General features: G+C 39.0%; 1 protein-coding gene across 1 annotated transcript in view; it reads left to right on the top strand.

Moving 5' to 3' along the window:
• The first annotated feature begins 387 nt into the window (after positions 1-387).
• Positions 388-21,578, top strand: part of LOC150085745 (lateral signaling target protein 2 homolog) — a 430,079-nt gene continuing 408,888 nt past the window's right edge. The window contains 2 exon segments of the mRNA XM_090374675.1: positions 388-561; positions 15,726-15,857. Of these exon segments, the coding sequence (XP_090230801.1) occupies positions 388-561; positions 15,726-15,857 (306 nt within the window).

Raw genomic sequence — 21,578 nt, 5'->3', positions numbered from 1 at the left:
GCAACTGTCAGTGCCGAGTATTATTCTAACCTACTAGATATTTCTGTGAGCTAAAGTTTATAATGCTAGTATGGAACTGGATGCAGAACCTCTGCCCAAAGATGAAATCCCAACATTTTTTTTCCTATATTTTGTCTGCCCATGCAGGGCCACTCCCAATGTGGGGCTTGGTGCATTGCACCTTATGCACCTCCCTAGAACCACTACTGCTTAGAGTTTTGCTTGTTGCTGTTTGTAGCTCCAATTTTGAGATAATAGCTTTATAAATCGTTATTTTGAAAATGACTAGAGAATGTTGGTCACTTGTGAAATGGTGTTGGTAGGATCATTTATACTGTATTTTAAACATATGTTGTGGAATTATTTAACATTCTTAATTTCATTTTAATGAGAAGTTTGTACCAATTTTTTTAGCGAGAAGACACCTCGAAGGTAGCTCAGTTTTATTGGGCAGATGAAGAACTAACTTTGGTGGCAACAGAACTGGATAGTTTTGATGGTCGCAGTGATCCAGATAGATGTAGCATTCTAGTTAGCCAGTTAAGAGTATGCCAAGACAAGGTAGGTTATTGTGTGTTTATAAGGAAAAAGGTTATTGGAGATATGGAGATATTTGTACATTCTAAAAGGAGATATTTGTACAATTCAAATATAAAACTTTATAAAACTATAAAATATCAGCGTAAATATGCCATAGTGAACTCATAATGAAAAACTACATAAGTAGTGTAAAGGCATCTATTTAATTGTATCTCATATTGTGACTACCTTCACAACAAGTTACCAAGTAACTTGTTGTGAAGTATTTAAGTTTGTGAAGTTAATAAGTATTGCACTACCTTGAATAAGTAACGCTTCACTAATAGAGAAGACTGTTGTTACTTATTCTCAGTGGACATCACCACCCAGACGGCACAGTTTCAAAGCTTATTGGCCTATCCTCAGTAGGTGTGCAGGTACCCTGGTGCTGCAATCATGCCAACCCAGTTGTGAAGTTATTTCCACAATATCAAAGATGCCAAAAGGTGTGCAAGATAATACTTAAATAAAATATAAATGCACAAGGCATAATATATTATGAATTTAAAATTCATTATAAATTATTGGTGTAAATACACCATAGTGAACTTGTAATGAAAAACTACATAAGTAGTGTAAAGGCATCGATTTAATTGTATCTCATATTGTGACTACCTTCATGAGTTAATAAGTATTGCACTATCTCGAAAAGTAGTTTAATATTAGCATTAGTTGAGGCATATGATGCAAGAAAGCAAGCTTATAAAGTGTCAGCCAAAAAAAAAAAAAAAAAAACATTTTCTCATTTCGCCCATCTGGTCACTCCAAATGTTTGTCTAGTTCAGCCTTAAATTTATTTAAGTTATCAACTTCCACAACAACAGATGAAAGTCTGTTCCAGCAATCAACTACCTGCTGGCTAAAGGCAAAATTCTGCACATCTATTTTACAACTGTCTTTCCTCAATTTGAATGTATTCCCCCTCAGGTTCTTAATCCAAGCAAGCGGAAGTATCCTGTCAATATTGAGCCTGCTAAAACCATTCAAGACTTTGTACGCCTCAATCAGATCACCTCTCAGGTGCATAGTCTCCAGATGCTGCAACTTGCAGAATGTAAACCTCTCCTGATAAGAGAACCCCCTTTGTTCCTCTCAAAACTCCCCTCCCAATCTAATATATCCAAACAACAACTCAATGATATTCTTAAACTAAGTAAAATCCATGACATTATTATCCAAAAAGCAGACAAAGGAGATACCATAGTAATTTTAGATAAAGCCACTTATATAGAAAAAAATGGAACAAATTCTAGCAGACCAAGACACCTATATAATTAATAATTCCTATAATATATCCAAATTAAAAAACAAGCTTGACATTATCCTTAGAAAACTCCGGTCTAATAAAGAAATCACCCTACATACCTTACAGCAGATTGGCATACAAAGCAACGTTCTCCCCCATATGTTTGGAGTTACCAAACTACATAAACCGGGCCACCCCTTAAGACCAATTATTTCTTTTAGTAAATCCGCCTTCGCAAACTTATCCTCATTTCTAGTAAAAATCATATCTCCACTCACCAGGTTTTCCAAATTTAAAATCAGTAATACCAACCAAGCCTTGAGAAAATTAAAACCACCATAATCGCTGACGATGATATTCTAGAATCGTTTGATGTCGTATCACTATACACCAATGTACATATACCTTTCACTTTACAAGCCCTTTGTGGATATTTAACTTCCGACAATAGTCTCATTAATTGCACCTCCATTTCTATAAACAATATTTTAGAACTCACCTCTCTACTATTAGATGCCAGGCATTTCAGATTTCACAATCAGATCTTCCAACAAATATTCGGGTTACCCATGGGCTTGGGCATCTCTGCTCCCCTTTCCGAAATTTACTTAGCCACAGTTGAAAATAAAATCCAAAACCTTACCCTTCCGAGATAAAGTTATACATGTGATACGCCGATGATGTACTTTTAATAGGAAACAAAACTATTATTGATATTCTTTTTACAAAATTCAATTCAATTCACGACAGACTTAAATACACACTCGAAATAGAAACCAATAAACAAATTAATTTTCTCAATCTCACCATATATAAAACAGGTACTAAACTAGGAACTAAGATCTATAGAAAACATACACACATAGGGAAATTCCTACATTTCACATCACACCACCCTTTCAACATAAAATCCGTTCTCTATAACCAAATCTACAATGCCATTAAATTCAGCACCTCACAAGACGACCTAATATCTCACAAAAAAATTCATAGCCAGACATTACCCTCCAAAATTAATCCGACATACCATTTCCATCACAAAAAATAATATCACTAACCCCATAAAACACATAAATAGTAAAACACATCTTGTTCTTCCTTATCATAATAATCTTGCAGGACAATTTCAGCGAATATTTGCAGGTACAGACATCACTCTTATTTTTTCCACTTATAACAAACTCGGATCACTTTTCAATAAATATAAAGTTTTATTGGGCAGATGAATAATATTATTTATTTAATAAAATGTCAACACAATTGTAATGCCTGTTACGTTGGTAGTACCACAACCAAATCGGGTTCAACCCGATCATCCAATACCAGAGCATACTACCACTACAATAGCTTTGGAACTGGACAGTCTAGCACTGAACTTACTTTACATGCCCACTCCAACAACCATACTCCCTTAGTTGACTCAGCTATTACCATATTAAAATTAAAAAACAGTTACAAAATTTTACAATTCGAAGCCCTCATTATAGAATGGTTTCACCACTCCGATCTAAATATTATAAATGCGAAACTCCCCTTCAATTTTTCTCCGGTTTGGAATCTCACCAATCTGAGATTCCCACAAGTAACAAAGTGCATCATGGGATTACAAAATTCTTCTTAAATACAGTACGTGTTCCCTTTTCATTTAACTTGCCAACCGAAGACGTTTTTTAACGAAAGTCCTTCGTTATGACTTTTGGCTTATCCACTATTTAGAGATTCCCAATTTAACCCAATTTAATGACAACCAAGGATGGAGTTAGTGCACTTCTACTTCCTTGCGCATATTTTAATCCCGTTTCCATAATAATTACTATTTACCCACCCCTTAATTTAAGAACCAATCACCTTAAAGCTAGTCACCTCTTGCCATTCAAACCATAACAATTGCAGATCGATCAAGGTGAGTACTGAAAAATTAAGCCCTTGCTATTTTTTGAATTTAGTACATGTATAACCCATGCACGTAGAATGTCTAATTGTCACTGTACAATAACATTAACATAGGAGCTAATACCCTCATTTATGCTATTTAAAAATTTAATATTTAAATCTAATTGTCATTAGACATAATTCCTATATATATATATATATATATATAATTATTGATAAAAAATAAAGAAAGAAAGTTAAAACGACAATAACTGTAACTAATATGTAAATAATATTTATGAGTCAATGCAGTTGCAAGCAATCATGCAATACAACCATAATGTCTATAATATTAAGGATAATATAAAGAGCCAATAAAAGAGATGCATTTAATTTTAACGTAGTCAGCCTTACAAACTGAAAATCTAATATATCAAAATCAGTGCATGCTAATATAATTTTATCGCAATGTCTAAGGATTGCTTATATCTGCAATAGTAATAAAAATTGTTCAGCGGGCTTAACAGCGTTGTACGGCAGGTTGATCAATAATAATTTCCCTATCGCTTACCGGCGCCTCCGTAGCCAGGTGGGAAGGAGCAGCAGTGCATAGCACATGCTTCTTGATTAGACCGGGGTTCGAGCCCGTCACCACCAAATACGGAGAATGCGGAAAGGTCAGGGAATGACCACCGCATATCCCGGAGCAATATGGCCTTAGTTGCTAATGCTCCTAAAAACCAAATAACAAATAACAAACCTATCGCTTACCTGAAATATCATTTCAGGAAAGCGATAAACATAATTAATTTCAAAAATTTGTTTTCTGAACCTATTGTTTTAATATAATTTTCAATATAATCGTTATATTTAGTGCCATGTATATATGTAAATAGGATACACTTTGCATTCTTGGTGTTTTACGGCGTAGAAAACTTTTACCCACCGGCTTGCAAATTACAGTGTATCATTTTTTTTTTTTTTTTTAAATATATATAGTTAAATTCATTTAAATTTACTTAAGTTCACGCTGAGATAACATGCAAATTCAGCTCAGGGTCCTACTATAGGAACAGATTTGCGATCCCAGGCATACCCGAGCCACAACTTATATCTTGTAATGTCTTTAAACTGTCCTACACTCTTTACTTTTATTTCTCCGAAATTATTAGGGCAATCCGAGGACGTAGGAGAAACTATTTCTTATCTATACCACTATTTTTCGCCTTTATGGAGTTCAGGTTCTATTATTCCTACTCCTTTAGTTTTTCTTCCTACTACCTGCGTGTTTTCTCTATGCGTTAATTTAATTATTTATTTTTACCATATCCATCACATAGGGGGCACCACATTATTTTGACGACTATTACATTATGTCCTAGATACGGTCAATATGTAGTATGTATTATATATTTAATCTTATTGTAATCATTAAATTACGTTCTCTGTCGGGTCAACGATGATTAACATATGCTTACATTTATATTTTACTTATGTTTCTTACCTTTGATTCTAATATTTCTAAATTTTTTTAACTTTTATTATCTTCTTTCGATTTATTTATATTCGATATACATCCGGCCTATACTGGTTTATATTTGGTTAGATTTAAATTACTTAGCATATATTGATCATCACAGAAACAGAGAACTTCTTGTGGTTTTTTGCCTTCATTCTGGGTGGTTGGCCCCAGTTGAAGTCATCTAGATTGTCGGTAAAAAAAAAAGCGATAATATATATATATATATATATTTTTTTTTTTTTTTGCGTTTTCTTTGATCCCTGATGGTATTATTATTGGATTAATTTACTTATTCCAATGGCTCTTTATGTTATCCTTAATAATATAATTTATATATATATATATGTAAGAATAGATAAGTTTGAAAGTTTGCACAGATGGAGGTGAAAAGTACACAAAGTGCCAAGAACTAGAAGGGTAAGAATAGTAGGAAAAAGGAGTATTGTAGGTTTGTAAAAAGCGAAAGAATGTTAATATCCTAAACGTTATGATGAATTAAGTCAATTATGGGCTGAATTGCAAAGAAAATTAGAGGTGAGGGAACTGTAAAGTAAAATGATTAATACCAAATGATTAAACAAATAAAAAAAATAAATAAAAGGTGTTAAAGCTGTCATCAGATATGGGTGGACCAATTTAGTTATAGGTTGAAAATAGGGATAGCAAAAATGCAAAATCTGATGTCAGCTGAAGTAAATATTGATACATGGTCAGGTATTTCATCAGGGGACTACACCTGTTAAGGTCAATGTTGAAAAAAAAGCCATGGATTACGGTTGAATTTGAAAGTGTCTGCAATTCTGCCCAGACCCGATAGGAGGGAATATATGATGAGAACCTTGTTGATCAATTCGGCCCTGGAGAGATTGTGTAAGGCTCAAGGGGTAGAATTTTTCTCAGCCTGGTCTGTGCTTGTTAACAGGAGAGACTGCTTCTACAGGGATGGGATCCACTTAAATAAAAAGGGTGTGAGAATATTTGCTGATGCTATTGAGGCAGGTAGGTCGGAAAACTGCTAGCTTCGGGGGGGGATACATGGACTAATAGATTAACAGTAGCCGCTGGCAGAGGTGAAAGTGATTCTTGCACTTCTTCTATTGGAATAAGCAGAAGCCTGGAAAACAAGATGCAGAGTATTTCAGAGACTGCTGGGTGTCATTGTGGTACAAGTAAACACATAAGTTGTCAGGGTAGCTAAGAATAGGAAAAGGTGCATGTATACTTGCGTGTACACAAATGCTAGGAGTTTGGTAAACAAATTTGATGAATTTGAGGTGTTGGTCAAAACATCAAAGGCAGATATTGTGGGGATATCAGAGACGTGTCACACAGATATTAGGAATGCAGAACTGGAATTTGGGGAGTATAACGTGTACATGAAGGACGGACAGGATAGGAAGGGAGGAGGGGTTTATGCTATTAGTTAAGAAACATAAAATCCAAGGAAGTGCAGCCAATCATCATCGCTGGACAGTGCAGTTTCGAGTCAGTTTGGTGTGATATAAGCATTGGGAGATCAAAATTGAGAGTAGGAGTGTGCTATAGGCCTAATGACTCTGATGAGTATAATAAGAAACTGTACGGGGAAATAGAGTGGGCCAGTAAACCAGAGAGAGTTTACTCTTGATCTGATTATCAGTAGTGATTCTTCATGCTGCTTGTTGTTCGTTATTTGGTTTTTAGGAGCATTAGCAACTAAGGCCATATTGCTCTGGGATATGCGGTGGTCATTCCCTGACCTTTCCGCATCCTCCGTATTTGGTGGGGACGGGCTCGAACCCCTGTCTAATCAAGACGCGTGTGCTAAGCACTGCTGCTCCTTCCCACCTGGCTACGGAGGCGCCGATTCTTCATGCATTAAGAATCTGCAGATAAAGGAACCACTAGGTGGCAGTGATCACAGTGTGCTGAAGTGGGATTTACTCAAAGAGTTAGCTACCATCAGGGGTAAAGGGAAGGGTTTTTGCTTTCGTAAAGGTGACTACAGAGGTCTGAGACAGTATTTAAATTCTATACGATGAGACCAACTGATGATGTTACCAAAAGCAAATTCAAAATGGGAAGCATTCAAAGAATTAATCTTGGAAGCTACTAGGATTTAAATACCAACTAAGAAATATTGTTCAAGGTTTAGGCCTAAATGGATGTCAGATGAATTAATGAGACGTGGCAGAGAAGAAAAATGCATGGGATACATATAAATTAATGTGTGTCATGGAAGCCTATGATAGGTATAAGCTGGTCTGTAATCAAGTCACAAAGGAAATTAGGCATGCAAAGGCAAATTATGAGAAATCTTTGGCAAAGGATGCAAATAAAAACAGCAGAGTTCTTTACCTATGTAAACTGTAGAAGGAAGGGGATGAATCAGATTGGTCCACTGGATATTGATTGTTCAACTGTTGATGATCCTACTCAGGTAGCTAACAAACTAAACGAATATTTTGCATCGACATTCACACATGAGGATTTATTCGGGGGGGGGGGGGAATTAAACTCTGGCAGTGAGCTGATTTTGTAATATCAGCATTGAGTTGATTTTGTAATATTTTGTAAAATCAGTGAGCTGATTTTGTAATAACTGAGAGGAAAGTGGAGGAGAAATTGTTGAAGATAAACATAAAAAAGACACCCAGGGTGGATGGAATCTATCCAGTTATATTAAAGGAGGCAGCAAAGGAAGTAAGCAAACCCTTAGCCATAATTATGAGAGCTTCCTTGGACTCAGGAGGTACCCATTGACCGGAGACGTGCAAATGTGACCCCGATTCACAAAGGAGGATCAAAGGGCGATACACGTAATTATAGACCTGTTAGTTTAAGTTTTGTTCCATGGAAATTAATAGAGGATAAAGAAGCATTGCAGGATCATCTAGACAAGCCTTCAGTTTAGCTCGGACACAGCATGGTTTTGTTAAGGGGAAGTCTTATCTGACCAGTTTGATTGGATACTATGATGTGGTCACAAAGGAACTGGATGCAAGGAATAACTTTACTATCATATACTTGGATCTTAGAAAGCCTTTTGATACTGTTGCACATGGAAGATTGCTGCACAAATTGGAGCAGTGTGGAATTGGAGGCAATTTGCTGCTATGGATAAAGAGAAAGTTGAGTGGGAGAAGACAGTGGTAATCAATGTACACTGCTCTTTGTGGACTAACATTATTAGTGTAGTCCCCCAGTGTTCAGTGTTAGGATCATTATTGTTTTCTGTATTCATCAGTGATATCAATGATGATATATCAGGCATAATGTCCAAGTTTGCAGACAATATGAAGGTTGGCAGGGTTGTTGAGGACACCAATGACAGACCCTGCTGCAACAGGATCTAGAAAAGTTGAGCATATTGGATGAGGTTGGCAAATGAAGTTTAACATTGACAAATGTAATGTACTACATATGGGAAGCAGTAACCCCAGAATAATGTGTCAACTCTGTGGTACTTCACTGACAGTGGTAGAGAACGAAAAGGACCTAGGGTAATTGTGCAGGCAGATATGAAGTTTTCTGAGCTTTGCAGACGGTCTGCAAGAGTAGCTCATGGTGTCTTGTCAATGATATACAGGAATTTTTCTTGCAAGGATAAGGAGGTGATTATCCTCTTTTATAAGGCAATGGTCAGGCCACACCTTGAGTACTGTATACAGGTCTGGATCCTAATTTTAAGAAGGATGTAGGGCTGTTGGAACGAGTACAGAGAAGAGCAGCAAGATTAGTGAATGGAACAAAGGGTTGCTCTTACAAAGAAAGGCTTACGTTTTGAAGATTACAGTGTCTGGAGACTAGGCACTGGCGAGGTGATCTGATAGAGGTGTACAAAGCCTTGAATGGTTTGAGCATATTCAATGCTAATGGGATTCTTTCTCTTGCTCAGAATAATCACCTGAGATGGCATAAATTCAAATTGAGGAAAGACAGTTGTATGATAGATGTGTAGAAGTTTGCCTATAGTCAGCGGGTAGTTGATTGGTGAAACAGACTTCCATCTTTTGTTGTGGAAGTTGATAGACTAAATAAATTTAAGGCTGAGCTGGACAGGTATTTGGAATGAATGGAGGAGGGGTGAAATAGGAGTGGATTTTTATTTTTTTTTTATTTTGGTTGATGCTGCATAAGCTTGCTTTCTTGCACTATATACCTCTACTAATGCTAATGCATCTGGAACTACAGTACATGCATTTGGTATTAGTCTCCTTTTATTATTAACGCTTAGAAAGCTAGGGCCCTTACTAAAAGTTTGGGCTTTTTACCTTTCTTGTTACCTTTCTACTTTCTATTTTTTTCCCCGTTCGTTAAATTATTATTGCAATACGAGGTTGATACAAATGTTCTAGCTATCCTCATTCTATTGCTATTTTTGTCTCAATTTAACTACTCCTTTATCCCTTCTCCATCCTCAAATTAATATCTCACCCTATACCATATGCTTAATCTAAGTAATTTTAATTCTTCTGATTTCTAATAAATACCAGCATTACTTAAAAATCTACATATAATTCAAAAACCTTTGTCCCACTCTGAAAACACTTAATTATACTTTATTTTAGCTTTATCCTTATTTTCACTTTAAAAATTTTTTTTATATCATTGGCACTACATTGGGACTACATTGTCCATACTAAGAGAATGTGCTACCTTTATTCTTTTTTGTGCACCTCCGTAACCAGGTGGGAAGGAGCAGCAGTGCGTAGCACACGCTTCTTGATTAGACCGGGGTTCGAGCCCGTCACCACCAAATACGGAGGATGCGGAAAGGTCAGGGAATGACCACCGCATATCCTGGAGCAATATGGCCTTAGTTGCTAATACTCCTAAAAACCAAATAGCAACAATATTCTTTTTGCTTTATGACTTTATTTTACCTCTCTTCTACTGTTATGGACAAGGTTCCTGGCCTATGAAGGTTCCTCCGTAGCCAGGTGGGCAGTAGCAGCAGTGCGTAGCACACTCTTCTTTATTAGACTGGGGTTTGAGCCCGTGACCACCAAATATGGAGGATGTGGAAAGGTCAGGGATTGACCACTGCATATCCCCGGAGCAATATGGCCTGAGTTGCTAATGCTCCTAAAAAAAAAAAAAAAAACTAAGTATTGAAACGCAGTTCTTGATACATGATCAGGTGTAGTCCGCTGATGAAATACCTGATCATGTATCAATATTTACTTCAGCTGACATTAGATTTTGCATTTTTGATATCCCTGTTTTCCACCTATAACTAAATTGGCCCACCCATATCTGATGACAGCTTTAACACGTTTTATTTATTTTATTTGTTTAATTATTTTGTATTAATCATTTTACTTTACAGTTTCCTCACCTCTAATTGGCTTTGCAATTCAGCCCATAATTGTCTTAATTCATCATAACGTTTAGGATATTAACTACTTTTGCCTTTTACAAACCTATAGTACTTCTTTTTTCTAATATTCTTACCCAGCTAGTCCTTGATACTTTGTGTACTTTTCACCTTCATCTGTTTAAACTTTATCAGACTTATCTATTCTTACATACTTATATATACTTTTGTATCCTTTACTGCTTTGCATATTTTGGTGCATCTGTCATACTTTGCTTATTTATTTTTATCTATCAACTGAAACTTTGATTTTATATTACATTTAATACACACACATACACACACCATTGAGCCAAAATATTATGACCACCTACATAATATGATGTTGGCCCTCCACATGCAGCCAAAACAGCTCGTAACCGGCGAGGCATGGATGCTACAACATTTCTAAATGTGTCTTGTGGTATCTGATACGAACATGTAACCATCAGAACCTTTTAACTCCTGAAAGGTCCATGGTTGAGACATTACAGATTGGAGTTACTGTCCAACACAAACCACAGGGGATGTCTGGGGAATTTGGAGGCCAGGGTAAAGGGTGTACCTGGTCAGCAATGATGTTTAGGTAGGTGGTAGACATTGGAGTGCCCGGCACATGGATGACTGGACCCAGGGTATCCCAGCAGAACATTGCCCAAAGCATGACACCGCCTCCACCGGCTTGTTTTCATCCCACCATTCATCCAGGCGCCATCATTTTCCCAGGTAAATGATGCACACTTACCCGGCCATCCACATTGTGCAACGGGAAACATAATTCGTTGGAATCTTCTTCCAATCACCCAAGGTCCAGTTTCGATTCTCGCGTGCCCATTGTAGGCGCCGTCATCTGTGAACTCTTCTCCGAGTGCTCACCGGCACCCAGAACGGCCGGCGGCTACACAGCCCCATTTCCAGCAGGGTTCGATGTACTGTGTGTGTTGTGACACATTACTCCCATCACCAGCATTCCAATTACCGGCGAGTTGCACCACAGTCTCCCCTCTGTTGCCTCTACCATCCAGGAGAGCCTTCGCTTACCTAAAGCATTGATGAGCCTTGGTCATCCAACAACTCGCCGACGGTTCATGGGTTCCCCCTTCTCGGACCACTTTCAGTAGGTACTAACCATGGCTGACTGTGAGCACCCCACCATCCGTGCTCTGATCCATTCGTCTGTCCATTACAATTCGGGCAGGCCGTTCAGCAGAAGATGCTCTTCGACAGCTCACAGATTCAGTCAAAAATTCAGCCACCAAATACTTCTTAGTAATATCAGTGGATTTCGCCGGGGCCTTTGACTTGCTGTGGTGGCCAAGTATACTATGAAGACTCAGAGAAACTAGCATTCCAGCAAATCTTTATAGCTGCATAGAGGACTATCTTCACAACAGAAGTGTTACAGTCAGAAATGCCTATCAACAAGTCTCCAGAAATGTCTACAGAGGATGCCCCCAGGGCTCTGTCCTTGGTCCTTTCCTATGGAATGTGGTCATGGACAAGTTCCTGAACCTAGACCTGGGGGATGTTTCCACCCAAGCCTTTGCAGACGACTTGATATACTGGCAGTCACTGGAAACTCCAGAGCTTCCCTGGAAACAACAGCCAACGGAGCCCTTACAAAGCTACAAGAATGGGCCAGCCTCCATAAACTCCATATATCCCCTAAGAAAACTACCTTGATTCTACTCAGAGTAACCCTTCAAATAAGCAGGCCACCACAGATTAAAATTGCTGGTAGAACTATCAAACTGACAACTGAGTTGAAGTACCTTGGGGTAATTCTCAACCCCAAAGCTCACGTTTTACCCGCATATAGACTACCTTCATCGCAAAGTCAGGAACTATATAGGTTGTGAGGATCAGCAGGTCTGACTGGGGCCTAAATCGCCGCTCACTGCATATACTATACAAAGCTGTATTTATTCCCATTATAACCTACTGTGCAGGTGTCTGGTATCATCGTGCACTCATTGTTCCTAACCAAAGGAAGCTCACCTCCATCCAGCGTAATATCCTTCTCACTATTCACCTGTGCTTGCTGCACAGTCAGCAACCCAGCGCTCCAAGTCTTGGCAGGAGTTCTCCCTCTAGACCTGCAGATAATTCGCAAAGGCGTGCACTACCGGCTCGCAAAGGGACTCCCTACCACCATCCTGGATTTCACTACAAACCCAGCAAACACCATCAAAGAAGAAAAAAAGCACCTTGCAGTCTACCTTCTTAACGCCTGGCAAAACAGATGGAATACCACCCCCAAAGGTTCCATCACTAAAACATTCTTACCTGAAATAGCCCAGATCTACCCTAAAGCTCCAGCATGGTACAGCCCAGGGTTATATACCACTTTCCTGATTACAGGCCATGGATCCATAAATCACAAACTTGCCTCTATGAACATCGTGGATGACCCTCGCTGTCTTTGTGGTGAAAACGAAGACTGGGATCACCTATTCTATGTTTGCCCACTCTACGAGGACCTGCGAACGTTGCTCATATCAAAAATACATGCCTTGCCTCGAGGAAATGAACATTTTCTGATCAATGAGGAAGACCAGTACCACGCTTTCTCTGCCTTCGCCCATGATCTCTTCACCAGAAGAAGATCACTGGTACAACGTCCTGGAACTGATGCACATTGATCAACACCCTTTTCTCATATACTGAACATCTTCACCTAGATTGTTACCACTTCTAGCTACTGGACTTGACACTCAAGTTGCTTGAATTGTTTCATCCTGTGTCTCTCTTGATATGTGATTGTCTTCCCGCCCTCTCGAGGGGCCTCTTCTTTCACTTCCGCTTAGGTGAGAGATTTCCCACCCAACCTGTGGAGGATGCCTTCTCTTACATCCTCCGTCGCTCTGTCTATACCTCCTTTCCTTTACCCGCTCCAGTACATCCTGTACTCCCTGAACCATATTATTTTATTTTATATATATATATATATATATATAGTTTTTTTTTTTTACTTGGTCTCTTTCCAGGAAGCTCAGGTGACCTGGAGGAGACTAGCCAGAGAATTATGGGCAGCCTGGCTACCTCCTAGTGGTGTGTGTGTGCGGGCAACGTGGGGTCCCATCAGGGGCCCTGCTGGCAAAAGCCAGGACACCCAACAGAACCTAGCATAATACTTCATTTACAACACAAAAAATTTTTCTGACTTTCACAGTGATACTGTTTGTCTCCACAGAGCATATATGGCGTAGATGTGGGAAACCATCGGAGGCGCCTTTCCCCCAACACTATGCACACTATGCCTTTCCCATCTAGGCTGGGCACTGAGTGAAAGAGGAATTAGGAATTATGGAAAAAGGGAATAAATGTCAGTTTTGGTGAAAGAAAGAGTGACCCAGCACGAGGGAAAGAGAGAGTGAATGAGTGTTGTGGTGAATGGGAATGAGTGGAAGAGCAAATGTAATTGGCCAAAAGAATATAAAGTTAATAATAGCTTACACTACTTTATATATTCTAACAAACATTTACTAACAACACAAACACTATCACTGCACTCTCCCCTGGCCTCCAAAAAACTTGCGGTTTGGCCTGCACCACAACTGAAGAATAACAGTAAGTTGAGGTGCCCAGAGAGTGCAGTGCAGAAAACAAGAGTTGAACAAATGAATTAAGTGTCAGGATGAATGAGTGTAACTATGTGAGAAAAAGAACACAAACTATAAATGTTACAGTTAATTTTCAAACCTAGTATCAATCATTTATATTCTTACTTATTTAACTATTTTGTATTAGTATTAAATTTACATTACACATCATTGCATCTCCCCCCCGGTTTGTGAGAAAAAAGATGAATGAGTGAGTAAAGGGGAGGGGGGGAAAATATATATATATAGTCTAACAAAAAAAAATATTATAAACTATAAGAAAAAAGTATAAAAATAGAATGCAAGTAGAGTGAGAATGGAGATTATGAATGAAGTAAATGTCTGTCTCTCCCACTGTCAGCGAATATGTCATATCCCCGAAGCAGGACGGGCAGTTTGACCATCCTACCGGACTCGACACAACACGCCATTTTGCGATCTGAACTGGATTTGAGTATCCAGTTCAGATCGCCAAATGTGTCGGTTCCCTTTAAAACCCCATCTCCAGGAAGGGGGGGGATGGGTCTTTATCTCCTCCCCACCCTGCCTTCCCCATACTTCGCCTGGTAGGACTCTTCCCCACTGACCTCTTTGGGGATGCATACTCTATCATCCCGATCCTTCTACCTGTTTTCCCCCCAATCTTCAGTCTCCCGTCACACTAACTAAACTGACCGAGTACACCCCATTAACAATGCTGCCAAATTCTAATCAATGTCTAAATTCAACTGCTGTCTCGAAAATCTCTTTTGGCCTTTCCAAATTCTAGTGTTTAATCCCCCATCCTTTTTTTTTTTTTTTTTTTGGTAAATAGGCCTTCTCACTGAAATCCTTAGAAAATATGTGGCAGGGCCTGCCAGAGTACTTAAATAATTTACTGGGTGGCTGACTTGCCTCCTTGTAGCAAAGTGTGGGCAACGGTGGGTCACAATAGGCGCCCAACGGCTAAATGGTCAGAGAAACAACAGAACATAACACTACACCCATTCCCCACACACTTTAAATCTCTGGCCTCCACAGAGTTCTGTGTCACAAAAACAGAGTACACAACACGGAGATGGGGGAACCCCCTGGTGCTCAGACGATTAACACACTTTACACTTGCCTTTCCCCTCTAAAGAACAAGAGTAACAGTGATTAATGGAGCTCAGTATCAGGTGTTTTTTATACCGTGTCCCAACCTGCGCACATGCTCTAGGTCATCTGCAGTTGCTTCGATTTGCATAATGACTCGGTCATAATGTTTTGGCTCATCAGTGTATATATACAGAGAGAGAGAATCGGATCTAACAGGCAGAAAATTGAGTAAGGGTGTCACAAAATAAAATAAATTACCTAAGGGTGCCATTGTTGAAACAAGTTTGAAAATCACTGATATACATCATACAAGGCAGTTACAGTGGTAGTATCTGTTGACAAAGTATTGAACTACCTTGCACTGCTAAAATTTAAGATACTGCTGGGTAATACTTAAGTGTTATGATTATATTACAAGCAGTTATTCTAATTGTGATTGGACTGTTTGTATTCTTGCTGATTTAATTTATTTTTTATTTAATTTCTTAGGTGCTTGGAATCTGTAATGAGATTATGGATGATGCCATTCCTGAATTAAGGGCTAATCGTGATTTCCGTGCCAAGTTTCCTGATGATGTTTTGCATGAAAATCTAGCTGGTCAGCTTTGGTTTGGAGCTGAGGTAGTTATAGAATAGCAGTTTTTAATGGCATAAAAATGGGTTCAAAAATACAATCCTTTTTTCTGAGCAAACCATAATCTGCAGTTCTTTTACGGATCATAAAAAGCCATCTTTTTATCTTGGGTACTGTTATGTGTTTTAAACTTATTATGGTATCATAATTGTACTGCACTGCTCGACAAAATTAATAGAACACGCAGAAAATGTGATGTGACTTATGCAGCTTGCGATGAAGTGGAACAGCATTGTATGGTGTTGTACCATAGAATAACAATGAAATGAGAAAGTGAGAAACTTCGGACAGGTATATGGGACATTTATAGGGGTTGTATAAGAATTGCCAAAAAGATCACATTACAGAAGTTGATACATGATGCTCGAAAATAGGGTCACATGACATCAGTGCATCGTATGATTCCCTCCAGCAGCTAAACAGGCCACAGTGGTGAACATATTAGTATTATTAAATGCCATATGATGCAAGGAAGCTTCTTAGGTGCAGCTTTTTAGAAGCCTTTTAAGTGCAGCTTATGCTGCACCAGCCAAAAATAGAGTAAAATAACAATAAAATTAAATAAAATAAATAAGTAATAAATAATAAAAGAAAAGGAAGTCAACCTATGCATTTTCCCTCCTCCCATAAGTAACTATCCAGCTGACTATTGAATTTCTCCAAACTGTAAGCTTCAGCAACCCATGTAGGTAACTTATTCCAGTAATTTATAACTTGCTGACTAAAATAAAACTTCCTGCAATCTAGTCTAAACATCCCCCCCCCCCGTAACTTGAATTTATGGCTCCTAGTTCTAGAATCATTTATAACCATCAAAATTTTGGCCCCATTCATTTTACTTTTTCCTCTCAGAGCCTTAAACACCTGAAGTCTTCTCTAAGGTTCCTAGTTTCCAAGATGTGCAACCCACATATTCAAAGTCTTTCCTCATATGGATGCCCTTTTGCCGATCTCACCAGATGAGTTACCCATCTTTGGACCCTTTCAAGAAGGTCAATGTCTGTTTTTTTTTTTTTTTTTTTTTTTAGGCGTGGTCTTCACACTTGAACACAATATTCCAAGTGTGGTCTAACAATAGCCTTATATAATGGGATTATGATGTCCTTATCTCTGAGAATACATGGGCTTATTGTACTGGAATCCATAGTGATATGAAATAATGATAACGTATATATCCAGTAAAAATATCTTTAATTATAAATAAATGCTTTGGAGCTTTCAAGGCTGAATATGCCTCTTTATCAACAAATAGAATGGAAGCTTTAGAGATAAAAATTATTTTAACGGACACAGTTGTGTGTGTGTGCAGTGAGGCATGCAAGGGCACGAGGTAGACCATTCAACCATTAAACTGGTGTTCATCGTTGCTGCATGGACTTGCGCAGTTTTGCCTCCAGCACTTATCTAGACTTAAAACAGTTGCCTCTAAGATGGGGTGTAGTCTCATGCCTTTGCAGTGGTTCATGTCTCTCAAATTACACAATATATTAAGTGACTCTAACCAGAGGCAGTGGTGAAAGTGGTCAATTACTTCGTAGTCCCATTTGGGATTGAGTTCATGGTGGGTCGAACAGAAGCGTTCTGCGATTGCGGACTGGTCAGTCTCAGCAAGGCAAATTGATCTGTCGTATTCTGCGAGGTGGTCTTGAAGACGTCTTGAGGTCTCTCCTATGTAGCAGCTGTCACAGTTTTTGCAGGCTATGCAGTATACTACACCGCCGCGTAAGAGAGGAGTGACCAGAGTCTTTACATTGGAAACTAGAGAACGTAGGTTTCTACCAGGCAGCTGCATGCATTTTATGTGGTATTCTCGGAGTATTTTTGAGATCCAGCCCAACATGCCTGGATAGTAGGGAATGTAGGTGGTAGGCACATTGTCCTGAGTTGTTGACAGTCTTGGGTGGATTATGAGCTCCTGCGCTTGTAATAAGCACTTGTCCAATACGTTGGGTTGGGTAGCCACAGTTGATCAAGTCTGTCCTCGCTCTGGTAATCTCATTGCGCCTAGCTTCATATGTGCTGGAGGAGCTCCAAGCCCTGGAGAATAGAATGCAGACAGTGCTGTTGAGATGGCTAGGGGCATTGCTGGATCTGTAGTTTGTGAACTGTACGCCACAATGGCTTACGGTATACTGAGTTTTCTAGATGTGGGCCCACGTGTTTTACCAGGACATCCAAGAATGGGAGAGATTCGTCTACTTCTAACTCTAGAGTCAACTGGATTAACGCTGACACAAGAATTAAGATATTCTAGCAATGTTGCTTCAGAGCCACGTGGGATGATGGTGAAGATGTCATCGATGTATCTGCACCATGTTGAATAGGTACTGGTGGGTTCAGGAATATCTGTTCTTCCATGGTGATGTTGGCCACAACGGAACTGACCGGGGCACCCATGGCAGTGCCATGTAGCTGCTGGTATAAGGAATCCTCAAAGGTAAAGATGCTGCCTGACAAGCACAGGTTGAGGATGGTACAGATGTCATCAGTGGACAGTGATGTTCTCTTTGATAGGTTTGGGTCATTTTCTAGAAGCCTCTTGGTGCAGTTTATGGCTTGTTGAACTGGGATTGATGTAAACAGGGACACTACATTGAATGACGCATTCATTCACCTTATTAAAGAGCTCAATTTCTGACATCAGAAATTGAGAGCTCTTTAATAAGGTGAATGAACTCATCACTATTAGTGATCAGTGTTGGTGGTATTTCCTACAAGAGGTGTAAGGAGTTGTGCAATATATTTGGATAGTTCATATGTAGGTGCATTGCAGCAGGACACTATGGGCCGGAGAGGAACATCTGGCTTATGGAGTTTAGGTAGGTCATAAAACTGGGGTAGTTGGCAGCCTGTGGCATGAAGAAGCCACTTAGTCGGAGTAGAAATTTTCTTAACTTTAAACCATGTTTACTAACAAGTTTATTAACATATGACTCGAGACGTCCTAAGACTTTGATGGGCGGATCCATTACGGGTTCATAGACGTTGGGGTCTTGTAGGAGGACCAGGGCTTTCTCTAGGTAGGCCGACCAGTCTAATATGACAGTGCGACGTCCCTTGTCAGTGGGAAGCACTACGATGGAGTTGACCTCTCTTATAGAGGAAAGAGTGGCGTGCTGTTGGTGATTAATGTTAGAGCAGATGGGCCGTGTGCATTGGAGGATGGTGGCTGTTTTGAAGCGGATTTCATTAGCAGCCTCTTCAGGGAGGTTGATAATGCTTACTTCTACTCCCATAGCAAGCTGTGATTGGTGGCTTCAATGGCACAATGACAAACTTCATTCTGGCGGTCAAAACGTTGAGCTTCTCTGTGCTATTAGTTGAACAGGTGTTCATTCTTTAGGAGTGGGCTTCTCTGCTTAAATTAACAAATTTCCATTGTCGCGAACGGTAGGAATCAGAGATATGGCAACAGATGACATGCTAGAATATCTCAATTCCTTGTCAGTGTTCATCCAGTTCACTCTAGAGTTAGAAGTAGATGGATCTCTCCCATTCTTGGATGTCCTGATAAAATGCATGTGCCCACATCTAGAAACCTCAGTATACCATAAGCCAATGTGGTGTAGACAGTTCACAAACTACAGATCCGGCAATACCCCTAGCCATCTCAACAGCACTGCCTGCACTCTATTCTCCAGGCTTTGGAGCCACTCCAGCACAGATGAAGCTCGGCACAACGAGATTTGAGTGAGTCCAGACTGAGGACAGACTTGATCAATTGTGGCTACCCAAGCCACATATTAGACAAGTGCTTATTACAAACGCAGGAGCTCACAATCCACCCAAGACCGCCATCAACTCAGGACAATGTGCCTACCGCCTACATTCCTTACTATCCAGGCATGTCGGGCCAGATCTGAAAAAATCCTCCGAGAATACCACATAAAATGCGTGCAGCTGCCTGGTAGAAACTTACGTTCTCTAGTTTCCACCGTAAAGATTCCAGTCACCCCTCTCTTATGCAACAGTGTAGTATACCACATAGCCTGCAGAGATTGTGACAGCTGCTACATAGGAGAGACCTCGAGACATCTTCAAGACCGCTTTGCAGAACACTACAGATTTATTCGCTTTGCTGAGACCGACCAGTCCGCAATTGTGGAACACTTCTGTTCTATCCACCACAAAACCGATCCCAAGGGGGACTACGAAGTAATTGACCACTTTTGCCACAACCTCTGGTTTGAGTCACTTAATATATTGTATAATTTGAGAGCCATAAACCGCTGCAAAGGCATGAGACTACACCCCATCTTAGAGGCAACTGTTTTAAGTCTAGATAAGCACTGGAGGCAAAACTATGCACGCCAATATAGCAACAATGAACACCAGTTTAATGGCTGAATGGCCTATCTCATAGTATTTATTTATAATTAAAGATATTTTTACTGGATATATGCGGTATCATTATTTCATATCCTTATCTCTACTAGAAAATGTTCGATAAATCACACTAGTTTACCAATTTAAGTTCTGTCACTGGGGTTTGAATTTCAATAGGTCCTACTACCGAAATATGTTGCTGTGATTTCAAATATGACTTAGATTTTTTTCTATCACATCCAGATACATCACAATTTAAGAAATAAAAAAGTATTGTTTTTTTTTTTAATGAAAGTATATAACTTTATTGTATTTAGTAAGGACAGATTGATAGGATTACATTTTCATATATCAAAAAATACGTAAATACTAACAAGTATTAATCAAAATTCTGAAACTGTCATTAATCAGACCTTCGTCTCTCTGTTTGAAAAGAACGTTTAATTGTTTTTCTTTTGTGTACATATGTAAGGTGGGCTGGAAGAGAGGGGTGGGGGCCATCTACCTTCCTGGGTCAAGGTCGGCTACATTACAGAAGTGTCTGTAGCTGCACAGGTTAAACATGCACAATCTGTTGTATTTGAGGAAAATATTTGATACTGATTACGAATATAGAGGTATAAAACTTGTAAACCATTGCAGAAACTATAGTTATGTACACATATGCTTATAATACCTAGGTAATATTTTGTTAATCTTATCTTATCTTCCTTCATGGATTAGGTGATCTGCCTGTTCCGAGACGAAGAAGTCTGCCCATCTTTTCTTTGGTCTTCCTCTGTCTCTTTTTCCTTTTACTCTATGGGCAATCCGCAATGCACTATGGTGTATAGGATCCAGCCATTGAAGTGTACTCTTTCGGGCAGAATAGTAGATTGGAGCACCATAATCCAAACAGTAGGTGGTAGATGACTTTCATCAACTGGTGAAATACCACCACTTTGCTTATTGGAGGCTTGAAGTGGTGAAACCCATGTTTAGTCTCTAGAGCAAAGTTTCCGGCATCCCCCTCCCCCCATACTTCTCCTTCAACCCATGCACGGTACTAAGTACTATAGGTTTTGATACCTTTCGTGTTTGGAGTTTTCATACAAAAAAAAAAAAAAGTAAAAGCTAATTTAGGGAATCTATTATCTTCCATTCTTTGTCTATATTCTATAATTTTTCCATTAATTGAGTAAATCTTTAATTCCTTTCTAATATTTACGTTTGGTATTTTATCTAATTTTGTATATTCTTTAAACATATCTTAAAAATTTCATTTCTAAAGCTTGTATTCTATTAATGTCTCTTTGTTTCAGTATCCATGTTTCAGAACCATAAAGAAGTGTTGGTATTGCCCTTACTTTGTGAAATTTCAATTGTGTTTCTTACCTTGTTTT

This window comes from Mastigoproctus giganteus, chromosome 5, assembly GCF_048544385.1.
Source record: "Mastigoproctus giganteus isolate SK-2022 chromosome 5, ASM4854438v1, whole genome shotgun sequence".
Taxonomy (NCBI): Eukaryota; Metazoa; Arthropoda; class Arachnida; order Uropygi; family Thelyphonidae; genus Mastigoproctus; species Mastigoproctus giganteus.
This window is presented reverse-complemented; position numbering and strand designations above follow the sequence as displayed.